Here is an 18,334-nt window from a genome sequence, read left to right as displayed (position 1 = left end):
CTCGTAGCTTAAAGCAGATAACCCGTAAGTTGGAGAGGAAATGGCGTCTCACTAATTTAGAAGATCTTCACTTAGCCTGGAAAAAGAGTCTGTTGCTCTATAAAAAAGCCCTCCGTAAGGCTAGGACATCTTTCTACTCATCACTAATTGAAGAAAATAAGAACAACCCCGGGTTTCTTTTCAGCACTGTAGCCAGGCTGACAAAGAGTCAGAGCTCTATTGAGCCAAGTATTCCTTTAACTTTAACTAGTAATGACTTCATGACTTTCTTTGCTAATAAAATTTTAACTATTAGAGAAAAAATTACTCATAACCATCCCAAAGACGTATCGTTATCTTTGGCTGCTTTCAGTGATGCCAGTATTTGGTTAGACTCTTTCTCTCTGATTGTTCTGTCTGAGTTATTTTCATTAGTTACTTCATCCAAACCATCAACATGTTTATTAGACCCCATTCCTACCAGGCTGCTCAAGGAAGCCCTACCATTATTTAATGCTTCGATCTTAAATATGATCAATCTATCTTTGTTAGTTGGCTATGTACCACAGGCTTTTAAGGTGGCAGTAATTAAACCATTACTTAAAAAGCCATCACTTGACCCAGCTATCTTAGCTAATTATAGGCCAATCTCCAACCTTCCTTTTCTCTCAAAAATTCTTGAAAGGGTAGTTGTAAAACAGCTAACTGATCATCTGCAGAGGAATGGTCTATTTGAAGAGTTTCAGTCAGGTTTTAGAATTCATCATAGTACAGAAACAGCATTAGTGAAGGTTACAAATGATCTTCTTATGGCCTCGGACAGTGGACTCATCTCTGTGCTTGTTCTGTTAGACCTCAGTGCTGCTTTTGATACTGTTGACCATAAAATTTTATTACAGAGATTAGAGCATGCCATAGGTATTAAAGGCACTGCGCTGCGGTGGTTTGAATCATATTTGTCTAATAGATTACAATTTGTTCATGTAAATGGGGAATCTTCTTCACAGACTAAAGTTAATTATGGAGTTCCACTAACCAGATCCTTACTCTGGATGGCATTACCCTGACCTCTAGTAATACTGTGAGAAATCTTGGAGTCATTTTTGATCAGGATATGTCATTCAAAGTGCATATTAAACAAATATGTAGGACTGCTTTTTTGCATTTACGCAATATCTCTAAAATCAGAAAGGTCTTGTCTCAGAGTGATGCTGAAAAACTAATTCATGCATTTATTTCCTCTAGGCTGGACTATTGTAATTCATTATTATCAGGTTGTCCTAAAAGTTCCCTAAAAAGCCTTCAGTTAATTCAAAATGCTGCAGCTAGAGTACTGACGGGGACTAGAAGGAGAGAGCATATCTCACCCATATTGGCCTCTCTTCATTGGCTTCCTGTTAATTCTAGAATAGAATTTAAAATTCTTCTTCTTACTTATAAGGTTTTGAATAATCAGGTCCCATCTTATCTTAGGGACCTCGTAGTACCATATCACCCCAATAGAGCGCTTCGCTCTCAGAGTGCAGGCTTACTTGTAGTTCCTAGGGTTTGTAAGAGTAGAATGGGAGGCAGAGCCTTCAGCTTTCAGGTTCCTATCCTGTGGAACCAGCTCCCAATTCAGATCAGGGAGACAGACACCCTCTCTACTTTTAAGATTAGGCTTAAAACTTTCCTTTTTGCTAAAGCTTATAGTTAGGGCTGGATCAGGTGACCCTGAACCATCCCTTAGTTATGCTGCTATAGACGTAGACTGCTGGGGGGTTCCCATGATGCACTGTTTCTTTCTCTTTTTGCTCTGTATGCACCACTCTGCATTTAATCATTAGTGATCGATCTCTGCTCCCCTCCACAGCATGTCTTTTTCCTGGTTCTCTCCCTCAGCCCCAACCAGTCCCAGCAGAAGACTGCCCCTCCCTGAGCCTGGTTCTGCTGGAGGTTTCTTCCTGTTAAAAGGGAGTTTTTCCTTCCCACTGTAGCCAAGTGCTTGCTCACAGGGGGTCGTTTTGACCGTTGGGGTTTTACACAATTATTGTATGGCCTTGCCTTACAATATAAAGCGCCTTGGGGCAACTGTTTGTTGTGATTTGGCGCTATATAAAAAAATTGATTGATTGATTGACTCATCCATCATCCAGGCCGAAGTCACCGAGGTGGTCAAAAAGCTCCTCGGTGGCAAAGCTCCTGGGGGTGGATGAAATCCATCCTGAGTACCTTAAGTCTCTGGATGTTGTGGGACTGTCTTGGTTGACACGCCAATGCAACATCGCGTGGCGGTTGGGGACAATGCCTCTGGATTGGCAGACTGGGGTGGTGGGCCCTCTGTCTAAGAAGGGGGACCGGAGGGTGTGTTCCAACTACAGGGGGATCACACTCCTCAGCCTCCCCGGTAAGGTCTATTCCAGAGTACTGGAGAGGAGAATTCGACCGATAGTCAAACCTCGGATTCAGGAGGAGCAGTGTGGTTTTCGTCCTGGTTGCGATACACTGGACCAGCTCTACACACTCCATCGGGTGCTTGAGGGTTGATGGGAGTTCACCCAACCAGTCCACATGTGCTTTGTGGATCTGGAGAAGACGTTCGACCGTGTTCCTCGGGGCACCAAGTGGGGGGTGCTCCGGGAGTATGGGGTCCGGGGTCCTTTGCTAAGGGCTATCCGGTCCCTGTACAACCACAGCAGGAGCTTGGATCGCATTGCTGGTAGTAATTCAAACCTGTTTCCAGTGCACATTGGCCTCCGCCAGGGCTGCCCTTTGTCACCGGTTCTGTTCATTATCTTTATGGACAGAATTTCTAGGTGCAGCCCGGGTGTAGAGGGGGTCCGGTTTGGGAACCACAGAATCTCATCTCTGCTGTCTGCGGATGATGTGGTTCTGTTGGCTTCGTCAAATCAGGACCTTCAGTGTGCACTGGGGCAGTTTGCAGCCAAGTGTGAAGCGTTCGGGATGAAAATCAGCACCTCCAAATCCGAGGCCATGGTTCTCAACTAGAAAAATGTGCCTTGCCCTCTTCAGGTCGGTGGAGTGTCCTTACCTCAAGTGGAGGAGTTTAAGTATCTCGGGGTCTTGTTAACAAGCGAGGGACGGATGGTGCGTGAGGTCGACAGATGGATCGGTGCAGTGTCTGCAGTGATGCGGTCGCTGTATCGGACCGTCGTGGTGAAGCGAGAGCTGAGTAGGGGGGCAAAGCTCTCGATTTACCGATTGATCTACGTTCCGATCTATGTTCCGACCCTCACCTATGGTCATGAGATTTGGCTCATGACCGAAAGAACGAAATCGCAAGTACAAGCCACTGAGATGAGTTTCCTCCGCAGGGTGCTCCCTTAGAGATAGGGTGAGGAACTTGATCACTCGGGAGGAGCTCGGAGTCGAGCTGCTGCTCCTCCACGTTGAAAGGAGTCAGCTGAGGTGGCTCGGGCATCTTTTCCGGATGCCCCCTGGACGCCTCGCTGGAGAGGTGTTCCGGGCATGTCCCATCGGGAGGAGGCCCTGGGGAAGACCCAGGACACGCTGGAGGGACTACGTCTCTTGGCTGGCTTGGGTACGCCTCGGGGTTCCCCCGGAGGAGCTGGGGGAGGTGTGTGTTGATCGGGAGGTCTGGGTGGCTTTGCTTGAGCTGCTGCCCTGCGACCCGACTCGGGATAAAGCAGAAGAAAATGGATAGATGGATGGATGGATATCAACATGTGCAATAAATAACATAGTCTGTTTACATACCTAAAACTATCCCACCTCACTAAGCATTAAAAAAATTATTAAGCACTTTTTTTTTGGTATTTTAAGAAGGTCTTGCCGCCCTGTGAAGCTGTTCGTTATTTGTTTTTTTTTTAAGCTGCTGTTGTGTCAATCTCCCAATTTTGTTGTGAAATCTGGCCAATTTTATTAAATCCTCCAAACCGTGACTACCCAGGGTTGGGACCAAGAAGCAGAGTTGTAGTCTTACACACCTCTCTGCAGGTTCTCTCCCCCTGCCATCTCCTCATTACCCACCCCATCCCCGTAGAGATGGTGCCTGCTCCCAGACCACCAATAACCAGCAAAAATCTATTTAAGAATAAAAATTCAAAAAGAAAAAATTATATAGCACCTTCAACTGCACCACAGACTAAAACAGTTAAATGTGGTCTATTAAACATTAGGTCTCTCTCTTCTAAGTCCCTGTTAGTAAATGATATAATAATTGATCAACATATTGATTTATTCTGCCTTACAGAAACCTGGTTACAGCAGGATGAATATGTTAGTTTAAATGAGTCAACACCCCCGAGTCACACTAACTGCCAGAACGCTCGTAGCACGGGCCGAGGCGGAGGATTAGCAGCAATCTTCCACGCCAGCTTATTAATTAATCAAAAACCCAGACAGAGCTTTAATTCATTTGAAAGCTTGACTCTTAGTCTTGTCCATCCAAATTGGAAGTCCCAAAAAACAGTTTTATTTGTTGTTATCTATCATCCACCTGGTCGTTACTGTGAGTTTCTCTGTGAATTTTCGGACCTTTTCTCTGACTTAGTGCTTAGCTCAGATAAGATAATTATAGTGGGTGATTTTAACATCCACACAGATGCTGAGAATGACAGCCTCAACACTGCATTTAATCTATTGTTAGACTCGATTGGCTTTGCTCAAAATGTAAATGAGTCCACCCACCACTTTAATCATATCTTCGATCGTGTTCTGACTTATGGTATGGAAATTGAAGACTTAACAGTATTCCCTGAAAACCCCCTTCTGTCTGATCATTTCTTAATAACATTTACATTTACTCTGATGGACTACCCAGCGGTGGGGAATAAGTTTCATTACACTAGAAGTCTTTCAGAAACTGCTGTAACTAGGTTTAAGGATATGATTCCTTCTTTATGTTCTCCAATGCCATATACCAACACAGGGCACAGTAGCTACCTAAACTCTGTGAGTGAGATAGATTATCTCGTCAATAGTTTTATATCCTCATTGAAGACAACTTTGGATGCTGTAGCTCCTCTGAAAAACAGAGCCTTAAATCAGAAGTGCCTGACTCCGTGGTATAACTCACAAACTCGCAGCTTAAAGCAGATAACCCGTAGGTTGGAGAGGAAATGGCATCTCACTAATTTAGAAGATCTTCACTTAGCCTGGAAAAAGAGTCTGTTGCTCTATAAAAAAGCCCTCCGTAAAGCTAGGACATCTTACTACTCATCACTAATTGAAGAAAATAAGAACAACCCCAGGTTTCTTTTCAGCACTGTAGCCAGGCTGACAAAGAGTCAGAGCTCTATTGAGCCGAGTATTCCTTTAACTTTAACTAGTAATGACTTCATGACTTTCTTTGCTAATAAAATTTTAACTATTAGAGAAAAAATTACTCATAACCATCCCAAAGACGTATCGTTATCTTTGGCTGCTTTCAGTGATGCCGGTATTTGGTTAGACTCTTTCTCTCCGATTGTTCTGTCTGAGTTATTTTCATTAGTTTCTTCCTCTAAACCATCAACATGTCTATTAGACCCCATTCCTACCAGGCTGCTCAAGGAAGCCCTACCATTAATTAATGTTTCAATCTTAAATATGATCAATCTATCTTTATTAGTTGGCTATGTACCACAGGCTTTTAAGGTGGCAGTAATTAAACCATTACTTAAAAAGCCATCACTTGACCCAGCTATCTTAGCTAATTATAGGCCAATCTCCAACCTTCCTTTTCTCTCAAAAATTCTTGAAAGGGTAGTTGTAAAACAGCTAACTGATCATCTGCAGAGGAATGGTCTATTTGAAGAGTTTCAGTCAGGGTTTAGAATTCATCATAGTACAGAAACAGCATTAGTGAAGGTTACAAATGATCTTCTTTTGGCCTCAGACAGTGGACTGACTCATCTCTGTGCTTGTCCTGTTAGACCTCAGTGCTGCTTTTGATACTGTTGACCATAAAATTTTATTACAGAGATTAGAGCATGCCATAGGTATTAAAGGCACTGCGCTGCAGTGGTTTGAATCATATTTATCTAATAGATTACAATTTGTTCATGTAAATGGGGAGTCTTCTTCACGGACTAAGGTTAATTATGGAGTTCCACGAGGTTCTGTGCTAAGACCAATTTTATTCACTTTATACATGCTTCCCTTAGGCAGTATTATTAGACAGCATTGCTTAAATTTTCATTGTTACGCAGATGATACCCAGCTTTATCTATCCATGAAGCCAGAGGACACACACCAATTAGCTAAACTGCAGGATTGTCTTACAGACATAAAGACATGGATGACCTCTAATTTCCTGCTTTTAAACTCAGATAAAACTGAAGTTATTGTACTTGGCCCCACAAATCTTAGAAACATGGTGTCTAACCAGATCCTTACTCTGGATGGCATTACCCTGACCTCTAGTAATACTGTGAGAAATCTTGGAGTCATTTTTGATCAGGATATGTCCTTCAATGAGCATATTAAGCAAATATGTAGGACTGCTTTTTTGCATTTGCGCAATATCTCTAAAATTAGAAAGGTCTCAGAGTGATGCTGAAAAACTAATTCATGCATTTATTTCCTCTAGGCTGGACTATTGTAATTCATTATTATCAGGTTCTCCTAAAAGTTCCCTGAAAAGCCTTCAGTTAATTCAAAATGCTGCAGCTAGAGTACTGACGGAGACTAGAAGGAGAGAGCATATCTCACCCATATTGGCCTCTCTTCATTGGCTTCCTGTTAATTCTAGAATAGAATTTAAAATTCTTCTTCTTATAAGGTTTCGAATAATCAGGTCCCATCTTATCTTAGGGACCTCATAGTACCATATCACCCCAATAGAGCGCTTTGCTCTCAGACTGCAGGCTTACTTGTAGTTCCTAGGGTTTTTAAGAGTAGAATGGGAGGCAGAGCCTTCAGCTTTCAGGCTCCTCTCCTGTGGAACCAGCTCCCAATTCGGATCAGGGAGACAGACACCCTCTCTACTTTTAAGATTAGGCTTAAAACTTTCCTTTTTGCTAAAGCTTATAGTTAGTGCTGGATCAGGTGACCCTGAACCATCCCTTAGTTATGCTGCTATAGACTTAGACTGCTGGGGGGTTCCCATGATGCACTGAGTGTTTCTTTCTCTTTTTGCTCTGTATGCACCACTTGATAAAATTGATTTGATTTGATTTGTGTTGTTTTTGTGTATAGCTGTTTGGAAAGTGCCACCAGAATTTCACTGCAGAAATGCAATGACAATAAACATCTATTCTATTCTACTGATGCAGGTTGTAGTTGAGGATTTTTTTTTTTTTTTTTTTTAACAGTGTTACCTTGTTGTTGCTGATCCTGTCAAGTTGTTACTGGTTTAGGTGACATTTGTGTCATCTAAATTCTGGGTCTGTCGGTGAAGCACAAGGCTAACTTAGTAATCTCTCTGCTTCCCTGTTGATTTACCGCTGGTGAATTAATGCCTCAGGTGCAGTTATTTCTGGCCAACTGATTCTGCTCTTTTTCTCTCTGTTCGAGGCACTGACAACACCAATAACAAATGCTGGCCTTGCATCCCAGGGTGCCGGACTGATGCCCTGCCTGTTGCACCAATGACTGGAAGTCGTACTCCTTCGGGACCTAACCAGAACTGGGCACAGGCACCGATAGATTAAAGACCCAAGATGGACTGCTTTTTTAGTTCAATTAAGGACTCTTTTTTTTTTTGCTCTTCTGTTTGTTAAGAAATTCTTGTAAAAACTGTAAAAACCTTGGAACTTTGAGTCTGGTCTGCTTGAGGTTTCTTCCTCAGTAACGTCCGAGGGAGTTTTTCTTACCACTGCCACCTGTGTGCTTAATAAGGGGGTTGGTAAGGTTAGACCTTACTCATGTGAAGCACCTTTGTTGTGATTTGGTGCTATATATATATATATATATATATATATATATATATATATATAATAAATTGAATTAAATTGAATTGTGTAACTGTTCAGGAAGTAGTAGTTCAATTCTCTGCACAAACATTTAAAAAATTATTAACTGAGCATGTGATGAGTGGAGATTACTGTCCTTGTTTAATGAAGAGGAATGAAATACCTGCTGAGAATCCAAAGAGGAACACGACATAGACAAAAAGAAACCGAAGAATGTCACTGAGGATCATCTGAAAGGAAAAGCAGCAGTCAGACTTGATGTGACAATAAACAATAACAGATACAAGATTTATTTCAGGTTTTCTGAAACATGTTAGATTTTCAGTGGGTTAAAGTTTTCGAATATTCCAAATGACAAGTTTTTAAAAAGTTTCTAAATGACTAATCAGAAGAAATGAAGAACCGGGACCTTGTAATGTTTATGAGCAAGAAAAAAAAATTAAGGAATTAAGTTCAGTTTTCAATAAATGGTTTCGACAGCCGTGCAGCTGACGGTGGTGCAGCATTCGCCGTCACAGTTTGTCATTCATACATGAATGCTGTGAAATGTGCACTCACTGACAGGTGGTGCGAGCAGTCCGTACCTTCTGTATCATCACGCTGTAGATGCCCATGTGTTTGTCTCCTCTGGAGAAGTACAACAGATTGACCCAACTCAGAGCCAAACACAGCACCAAAAAGCTGAGGTACTCCGGCCGCCCCCCCAGATACAAACCGGCCGAGACCAGAAACAGGATGGCCTGCAAAAAACTACCAGCAGCAGGCCAACAATAATGTATGTTACAGTTTCACAATCTGCACCTGAAATCATACATATACATACAGTACCAGCCAAATGTTTGGACACATATTCCCCATGCAGTTAAATAAGATTTACAGTGGGTAAAATCACTATTAAACACGTCATCATTTTTCTCAGTAAATATATTTCTAAAGGGGCTACCGACATGAAATTTTCACCAGATGTCAGTAACAAACCACATAATACAGTGGTCCCTCGTTTATTGCGGGAGTTACATTCTAAAAATAGCCCGCAATAGGTGAAATCCGCGAAGTAGTCAGTGTTATTTTTTACAATTATTATAGTTGTTTTAAGGCTGTAAAACCCCTCACTACACACATTTTCTCACTTTTCTCTGCTGTGTAAACACTAAGTTCAAACCTTAGTAGAAAAATAAGACCAGTATTATAAAATGAAACCAAAGATCAAAACCTGTTTTCAGGCCCAAACATTTGTTTGAGAAATAAAAATAGAACTTTTTCCTATAAATAATTATGATGGCTTTTAGAAGTAACAAATTTAATTTTAACGATCAACCTACGAGGTTGGACACATAAGAAATTATTAATAGTGACTGACCAGTATTTCACAGTTCCTCTGATCGCGCCTCTGCGTCCTGGCCCCACTCCGCAGCGCGTTTTTCCACTGAGAGACACCTCGGTGCAGGTGTCTTTTTTCCGAGTGAAGAACACAGTTATGGGTAGTTGATGGCGCTCTTTTTTCTTCTGGGCGAGAAGATTCTTATAAACAGACACGCAGAACACAATGCGCGTGCTGTTTCTTCGCTCACTGCCTCCGGTGTTACCGTTGCAGGACGGATGCGGGACCCGCAAAGAATCCAAGTCATTAAAAAGAAACAAACTTCTCTCAGTGGCCACGGAGCTCTGCGGCTGCGGTTAACGAGACCATGCAGCGCTGCTGAATTCTATCCTTGCGGGCTGCTGGAGTGCTCTGCATCAAAACAGCAAGCGTAGTCTCTGGACCTGTTGCCAGATTTTGGCTGCAACTCAGCACAGCAGACAGTAGGGCGGTGTGAGTGGCCCACTGCAGCGCTTACCAAGCCCACAGGCAGTGAGAGCAATCGCGGTGATGCCGACCGGCCCGCCTGATGAGGACGCAGAACACAATGCGCTGTAAAAAAAAAAAAAAAAAAAGAAAAAGAGAGAAGCATGCAAAATTGCACTAAAAATCCACGAAACTGCGAGGCCACGAAAGGTGAACCGCGATATAGCGAGGGACCACTGTACACACATATAAAGAAATCAAACCGTAGATGTCCATGAAGTAAATTATGTGTAATAAAATGGAATGACATAAGAAAAAAGCATTCAACACCTGAAGTTTGAGAGGTGCAAAAAGGCATGGAAAGCTAAAACACTAGCCTGAAGTCTACCAGGAATTAGAAAGCAGTCCTGCCCCTTGTCAGTGCAAATTAATATCAGCTGGTTCAGTCTCAACTGATGGCCTATAAAAAGGTGTTTCTTAGCAAGGAGCTCTCTCAAGGTCTTCACCACTTATTGTTGCAAAACATACTGATGGCATTAGGATTTCTAAACTGCTGCATGTTCCAGTGGGCACTATTGGGGCCATAATCTGAAAGTGGAAAGAACATCATTTCACCATAAACCGGCCACGCCCAGGTGCTCCTTGCAACTGAGAGGAGTGAAAACAATTATCAGAAGACTTGTCCAAGAGCCAAGGACCACTTGTGGAGAGCTTCAGAAAGACCCGGAATTAGCAGATACAACTGTTTCAAAGAAAACAATAAGTAATGCACTCAACCAGCAGACTCCAGTGCTGAAGAAAAACCACGCTGAAGCTTGTTTAAAGTTTGCTGCAGAAAATTTAGACAATCCTGTGAAAATATAATCTGGTCACATGCCACAATACACAGAATAAATGTCACTGCACATCAGGCCAAAAACACCAGACCAACAGTGAAGCTTGGAGGTGGAACATCCTGGTGTGGGGCTGTTTTTCAGCATCTGACACTGGCAAACTTCATATAATTAAAGGAAGGATGAATGCAAACATGTACACAGACATTCTTGAGAAACATCTACCAGGATGATGAAGATCAAACAAGGGTGGACATTTCAGCAGGACAGTGATCCCAAACAAACAGTCAGGGAAACTCTCTGCTGGTTTCAGGGAATGAAAATAAAGCTACAAGAATGGTCCAGCCAATCACCTGACTTGAATCTAATAGAAAATCTATGGAAAAAACTAAAGATCAGAGTTCTTAGAAGAGGTCCACAGAACCTTCAAGGCTTGAAGACTGTTTCTGTGTGAATGAATGGACCAAAATCATAACTGAGCAACTTATGCGACTAGTTTCTTGATACAGGAGGCATCTTGAAGCTTCATTACCAACAAAGGCTTTTACACAAAGTATTAAATTAGTTTAAGTACGCGTCTTCAATATTTTTTCCCCTGTGTCACATAACTTAATTTCTGTACTTATTTGTTTTGGTTTCCTTGTATGTGTGGATTATTTGGGTTGTTACTGACATCTGATGAAAATTTCATCGTAATATTTAGAAATATATTTACTGAGGAAAAATGGTGACATGTTCAGTGATTGTTTTACCCTGTATTTCTCCATGTCACCAACAATATTCTTAGACGTTATTTATCTCTGTCTCTAGAGACACACTGCTTTAAAATTCGAAAGATTTTTCTAAAATTATTTCCATGATGGTCTGGGTTTCTCACAAACTGGGGCTACAGAAACAAAACCACTCAAAATGAACTAAAGTACCTACAAAAGAATGTCGTAATATCCATCAATCAGCAGCGTCTTCAGCTTTGGTCGTTTCCTCTTCATGTCAATGATCTAAGAATTTTTCAAACCATTAATAAAATACAACTTCCACTAGGTGGCGATATCACACACTGGATCGAAACATTGAAATGCAGCCCACATACCCCTACGAAAAAGAAAAAGCAGGACGCCAGTGCCATCACCAGCTGGCCTGACAAATACAGGTAACTCTCTGCCGTGTGCTCGACCGGAACCGACAGCTGCAGACCACAGAAGAAACATCAGCACAAGGTCAATGTGGTCACCATGGCGCCATGTGCAGGGACCTACTCACCTGTCCATCCTTCTTATTGTAGGCTACAACTGTGAAAACCATCAAATACAAGATGTAGACAATGAAGTTGAAGAAAAATATTCGACTTGCAAACATTTTCCACTTCTCCTCCAGCAGTTGGCTCAGAGGTTCTGTCTGGAGCATCTCGTGTCGGTTCTGAAAAGATCACAGCAGAGAAAATGTTCACGAACGGCACAACAACAGCAGTCTCTGTATCCTGACTTGTAACGCCGGGACTCACAGGAATGTCGCTGCCGTACACCAGAATCTCCAGGACGGAGTTTGTTTCATAAGAATCTACAGAGGTGAGGTCATACAGAGAGCAGTGGACGGGCCCATAGATCCACTCTGTGAACTTACGGGACAAGTGTTTGGTGTGACTGTCCTGGAACTCACGTTTCAGAATGTGTGAGAACAACTGCAGAAAACAAAGAAAAGAGAGATTTCTGTGATCACAGGTAATATTTTGTCCTACTGGTCGCATGTCTGAAATAAACCACACATATGTCAGAGTTTCAATATATCAAAATAATCTAATTGTGTGATGTCAGCACAAATTGGGTGTAACAGGGCAAGGTTCCATGACCTGCAGTCTTCTTTTTCATGATCAGAACAGATGAACCGTGTGAAAAAGATGGTACATGTTGTGCAAGTGCAATTGGGCTTGTACACCTCTCTACTGCTATTTACGTATATTGACATGCAACCTGATCACAAACCAGGGCGCAGAACACAGACAGGTCATACTGAGTCACTCAGTTAGTCATGGGTGTGTTTTGGACATATTGTGAAATAACACAATATGTCTAAGAAACAACTGCACTGGTGCTCTGTGGGCTCAGACGTGAGACGTTTTCTACTCAGGAAAGAATTCTGCAAGCAGTGTTGAAGCTCACAACTGGATCAGTTACCTTAGTGACATGAAATCTGGGGTTCTACAGGGGTGCGTCTTAGGCCCCCTGCTTTTCTCCCTTTATATAACACCCCTTGGGCACATATTGCAGCATTTGGAATTACCTTTCACTGCTATGCTGATGATACTCAGTTATACATGCCGATAACTGCTGGTAATCTCATCCACATAAAATTCTTAGAAGATTGCCTTGGATCAGTGAAAAGCTGGATGTCTGGCAACTTCCTACTTTTAAACTCTGATAAGACTGAAATGATGGTTCTTGGTCCAATGAGACATTGGCATCAATTCTAGATCAATAGAATTCATCATAGTACAGAAGCAGCATTAGTGAAGGTTACAAATGATCTTCTTATGGCCTCAGACAGTGGACTCATCTCTGTGCTTGTTCTGTTAGACCTCAGTGCTGCTTTTGATACTGTTGACCATAAAATTTTATTACAGAGATTAGAGCATGCCATAGGTATTAAAGGCACTGCGCTGCGGTGGTTTGAATCATATTTATCTAATAGATTACAATTTGTTCATGTAAATGGGGAATCTTCTTCACAGACTAAGGTTAATTATGGAGTTCCACAAGGTTCTGTGCTAGGACCAATTTTATTCACTTTATACATGCTTCCCTTAGGCAGTATTATTAGACGGTATTGCTTAAATTTTCATTGTTACGCAGATGATACCCAGCTTTATCTATCCATGAAGCCAGAGGACACACACCAATTAGTTAAACTGCAGGATTGTCTTACAGACATAAAGACATGGATGACCTCTAATTTCCTGCTTTTAAACTCAGATAAAACTGAAGTTATTGTACTTGGCCCCACAAATCTTAGAAACATGGTGTCTAACCAGATCCTTACTCTGGATGGCATTACCCTGACCTCTAGTAATACTGTGAGAAATCTTGGAGTCATTTTTGATCAGGATATGTCATTCAATGCGCATATTAAACAAATATGTAGGACTGCTTTTTTGCATTTACGCAATATCTCTAAAATTAGAAAGGTCTTGTCTCAGAGTGATGCTGAAAAACTAATTCATGCATTTATTTCCTCTAGGCTGGACTATTGTAATTCATTATTATCAGGTTGTCCTAAAAGTTCCCTGAAAAGCCTTCAGTTAATTCAAAATGCTGCAGCTAGAGTACTGACGGGGACTAGAAGGAGAGAGCATATCTCACCCATATTGGCCTCTCTTCATTGGCTTCCTGTTAATTCTAGAATAGAATTTAAAATTCTTCTTCTTACTTATAAGGTTTTGAATAATCAGGTCCCATCTTATCTTAGGGACCTCATAGTACCATATCACCCCAATAGAGCGCTTCGCTCTCAGACTGCAGGCTTACTTGTAGTTCCTAGGGTTTGTAAGAGTAGAATGGGAGGCAGAGCCTTCAGCTTTCAGGCTCCTCTCCTGTGGAACCAGCTCCCAATTCAGATCAGGGAGACAGACACCCTCTCTACTTTTAAGATTAGGCTTAAAACTTTCCTTTTGCTAAAGCTTATAGTTAGGGCTGGATCAGGTGACCCTGAACCATCCCTTAGTTATGCTGCTATAGACTTAGACTGCTGGGGGGTTCCCATGATGCACTGAGTGTTTCTTTCTCTTTTTGCTCTGTATGCACCACTCTGCATTTAATCATTAGTGATTGATCTCTGCTCCCCTCCACAGCATGTCTTTTTCCTGGTTCTCTCCCTCAGCCCCAACCAGTCCCAGCAGAAGACTTCCCCTCCCTAAGCCTGGTTCTGCTGGAGGTTTCTTCCTGTTAAAAGGGAGTTTTTCCTTCCCACTGTCGCCAAGTGCTTGCTCACAGGGGGTCGTTTTGACCGTTGGGGTTTTTACGTAATTATTGTATGGCCTTGCCTTACAATATAAAGCGCCTTGGGGCAACTGTTTGTTGTGATTTGGCGCTATATAAATAAAATTGAATTGATTGATTAATTGAATTTGACCAGCTAATGCTTAGCCTAGGCTCGTGTGACATACATCACACTGACAAAGTGAGGAACCTTGGTGTAATTTTTGATCCTACGTTGTCCTTTGACTTCCACATTAGAGATATTACGTGGACTGCTTTCTTCCACCTGCGAAATATAGCAAAGATTCGTCCCATACTGTCTATGGCTGAAGCTGAGACCCTGATTCATGCGTTTGTCTCTTCTAGATTGGATTATTCCAATGTTCTATTTTCTGGTTTACTGCAGTCCAGCATTCGGGGTCTGCAGTTGGTTCAAAATGCTGCTGCCAGACTTTTGACAGGAAGCAGAAAGTTTGACCACATTACACCCATTTTGGCATCTCTTCACTGGCCGGTGATCACTTTAGTATTTCTTCTGTTTTTGTTGTTGCTTAATGCTGACAAATTATGCTGTATTTTTGTCTTTCCGATGCCTGATTCTGTCTTTTTCTCTCTGTTTGAGGTGTGGCTCCATCCAGAGATGGGAGTGGTGTCTACTTCTGCAACCCTCCCGTCCTGTGTACCAGCAAAATTTCCTATATATTCATTTTTGTAAATTGTTTTGTCAATTGTTTTGTCAATTGTGTCGGTAGCATGGCCCAAGCAGAGGGTCGCCCCTTTAAGTCTGGTCTGCTTGAGGTTTCTTCCTTGATATCATCAGAGGGAGTTTTTCCTTACCACTGTCGCCTGTGGCACTATATGTTGTTGCTCCCGTTTTGTGGTTCGGGGTTGCCACAGCGGATACAACCAGATCCGCATTGGTAGTTGGCACACGTTTAATGCCGGATGCCCTTCCTGACGAAACTCCAGTTTTACCTGGAGCAACACACACAGCCGCTGGTATTCCAAAGAGGTCTCCCATCCAAGTACTAACCAGGTCCTGCACTGCTTAGCTTCTGAGATCTGATGGGGTCAGGCTGACACAGAGCAGACCGGCTGCTGATTTGGCACGATATAATTGAAATAAATTAAATTAATTAAATCAGTTACAGGAGCAACCGCCATCCTCCAAAGCTCCCTGAGGTCGTTCTGCAGCACGTCTTACTCCTGCTACGCAAACTCAACCCCCCAAATCCAGGCTGGACAAGGACTCTGTGGCCAGCCCCACTTTGATGCTCCCCATCTGTGAATTATGGATCCTCCTGCACCCTTAATTAAATCCAGGCACATTTTTTCACTATAAGCAAACCATTTTGCTAATTTGTTATCGAACAGTCATTTCATTAGGGCCAAAGATCAAAACACGTGTTCGGGGGGAAAAACAGGAAGAATGCTTAATTTGGCTTAAAGAGGAACTTAAGGAGACTGAGGAACTGAGTCACGAGATCTGTTCTCCCACCTCAGAGTAACAGCAGAGGTTTGTGGGTTTTGGCTGTTACCATGGTAACACTTTAGTTTCAGACAAAACATTCCATTTGAGCATTTAGAAATATGTATATTGCAAATAGTGACATAGAATAAAAACTGCATGACTACAAGTTCCTGAGATGTGAAATAATTTTTACAGAGGCACAAAAAAGATGGCGAGAATAAATTTTGTTTTGTTTTTTTGGTTTGAGAGACCCTGGGACTTTTAGAGCCCGACCGATATGGATTTTTCGAGGCCGATGCCGATAATGATATTTGGATGAAAAAAATGCAGATAATCGATAAATCGGCTGATTTGCTGATAGCCGATAAATCAGCCGATATTTTATTTTTTTTTAATGAATAAAATGTTCTTTTTGGACCCTTAACAAAAAAGGTATGAGCTAAAAGCTGAAGCTTTGTCCTCATATTGATTAACTTTACAACAGAGAAGAATTTTCAAGTTCAAAAAATGCAATCAAGAATTAAACCTTTGTGAATTTAGCAAATACATATCCTTAAAAAGAGTTATGAAATACATCTGATCTTGTACCTCTTGTTGCTGCAACTTAGATATAGGTTCAGGATAAGGATATAGATCCTTATAAACGTACTTGTATGCTTTTGTCAGCCGATCAGTGCAATGTGAACGGTGAACTACGGGGCCGGTGATGAACACATTTAAGCAGGGGTGTAAGCAGCTCTCAGTTGAATGGAGTCAGAGCTCCATCTACTGGACAAACGGTGCAAGGACATTTTACATTGCCGACACAAACATTATTTCAGTAACTGTTCTGTTTCTGAGAAATTATCGGCGTTCTATCGGCAAAATTTCGGCCGATAGTGAGTACTTTGAAAAGGGCTTATATCGGTCAATAATATCAGCTGGCTGATATATCGGTCGGGCTCTTATTGTTATTATCTATACATGGCTCTCACAGGAATCAAATATTTAAAAAATAACCTCTAATAATAAAGGAACAAGCTAATTAAAGTGCAACTTAGTTGGGTGTGCTTTGTGTGCATGCTTTGAAATCGGAAGGTTCCTGGTTCAAAACTACTTGTGCCCACTCTGTATGTAATGTGGACTTGTGTTATTGTTTTTCCCCGGTTGTGCAATTAATAAAGATCTTTAATTTGTAGACAAAAGTCACAAATACAAATTAGTGTTCTGCTCATGAGACAGTGACACTGGGGGATTCCTTAAATTTTTTTCCTGAGAGCACATTTTTGAGCGTTTGTACCATGCAGCACTCATGTCAACCTCTAGTGTTTACCCCAATTTTGCCAGTCTTGGCTGCCATTTTCAAAGGGGTCAGGCCGTCTTTGTTCTCGATGTCCTCCAGCTGCAGCTTGGGGTGCAGGCGGATGGTGATGGTGAGGATGCGGTCATAAATGTTGGTGACGAAGTCCGTGTTTTCCTTGGAGTTGTCGGCCAACGCCACCAGGGTGTGCAGCACTGTGTTGCCTTGAGAGTCAGTCTGCGTTGCATCTGCCCTTTGGTACTCGTTATCCATCAGGAAGTCCACCACGTCGGGCTGGTTGGTGCAGGCGGCCAGTGACAGCGGGAGCTCCCCTGAAAGCCACACAGCTCAGATTTGTTTTACTTTTTTTAAATTTCACCATAACTAATCTCAATATAATCAAGTCATTTATATGTCAAACACATAATTTAATTTAGGTCATGTCTGGTTCTGCTATGCGACATTGCATCCACCACTCCACAGTACCGCCCTAGGTCCTGGATGGCAACCATTCAGTCAGACAACCAGTCCACACCCTCATCTCCAAAGTAAATATCGACCAGCTACAGCCAGTTGAAATGTATGTGTCTTGCTCCTGCCCGTGCCCGAGGTGGCAGAGTAAAACTCCCACCGGGTACTGCTCCTACCTACACACCTAAAACATGTGATTAATTAGCCCATCTACCTACTTGAAGAGTTGGACGAATTAGAACCAGCTGGTGGAACCTTCCAAACAGACCTGGTAACAAAGACGGGTTTGTGTCCAAGTCCTGCAACCGTGCAGTAAGACAGGAAGTACCAGGACGACTAAAGATGTGGACCTTCATTCTTCTGTAAAGATATCAGCATCACCAAAAACCTCTGACAAAAAATATGCACATGCATGATGGACTTCATATTGTGCCTCCAGGCGCTGGCGGTAGGTGGTATACGGGTCCGGTCCTTATCCCCAGATTCTGAAGTGTGAAGCACATTACAGTCTATAACTTCCCTGGGATGGGACGCCGATCCAACACGGATTACTTCATCAGCCGAGGACAGTACCCAATTACAGCTGGGTGGACAGAGACGATGCAAATGACGTACATCGTCCAAGGACAGGTGGTATCATGACTGAGAACTGAAACCAGGTCTACATAAAACCTCTCATTCCGCTCAGCAC

The 18,334-nt window shown here is 42.3% G+C and overlaps 1 protein-coding gene across 5 annotated transcripts in view; it reads right to left on the bottom strand.

Annotated features, from left to right (window-relative positions):
* trpv1 (transient receptor potential cation channel, subfamily V, member 1) overlaps positions 1 to 18,334 on the bottom strand; it is a 50,920-nt gene that overhangs the window by 8,199 nt on the left and 24,387 nt on the right. For all 5 annotated transcript variants that reach the window (XM_034177513.1, XM_034177511.1, XM_034177514.1 and 2 more), the window contains 7 exons: positions 17,206 to 17,504; positions 11,956 to 12,132; positions 11,715 to 11,870; positions 11,545 to 11,640; positions 11,382 to 11,452; positions 8,420 to 8,585; positions 7,999 to 8,065 (listed from right to left, as the gene is read on the bottom strand). In XM_034177513.1, coding sequence (XP_034033404.1) covers positions 7,999 to 8,065; positions 8,420 to 8,585; positions 11,382 to 11,452; positions 11,545 to 11,640; positions 11,715 to 11,870; positions 11,956 to 12,132; positions 17,206 to 17,504 — 1,032 coding nt within the window. The remainder of the gene's footprint in view (positions 1 to 7,998; positions 8,066 to 8,419; positions 8,586 to 11,381; positions 11,453 to 11,544; positions 11,641 to 11,714; positions 11,871 to 11,955; positions 12,133 to 17,205; positions 17,505 to 18,334) is intronic.

The sequence above is a fragment of the Thalassophryne amazonica genome, chromosome 9 (genome assembly GCF_902500255.1).
Source record: "Thalassophryne amazonica chromosome 9, fThaAma1.1, whole genome shotgun sequence".
In the NCBI taxonomy this organism is placed as follows: Eukaryota; Metazoa; Chordata; class Actinopteri; order Batrachoidiformes; family Batrachoididae; genus Thalassophryne; species Thalassophryne amazonica.
Note: the sequence above shows the minus strand (reverse complement) of the source record. Positions and strands in the feature narration are given on the sequence as shown.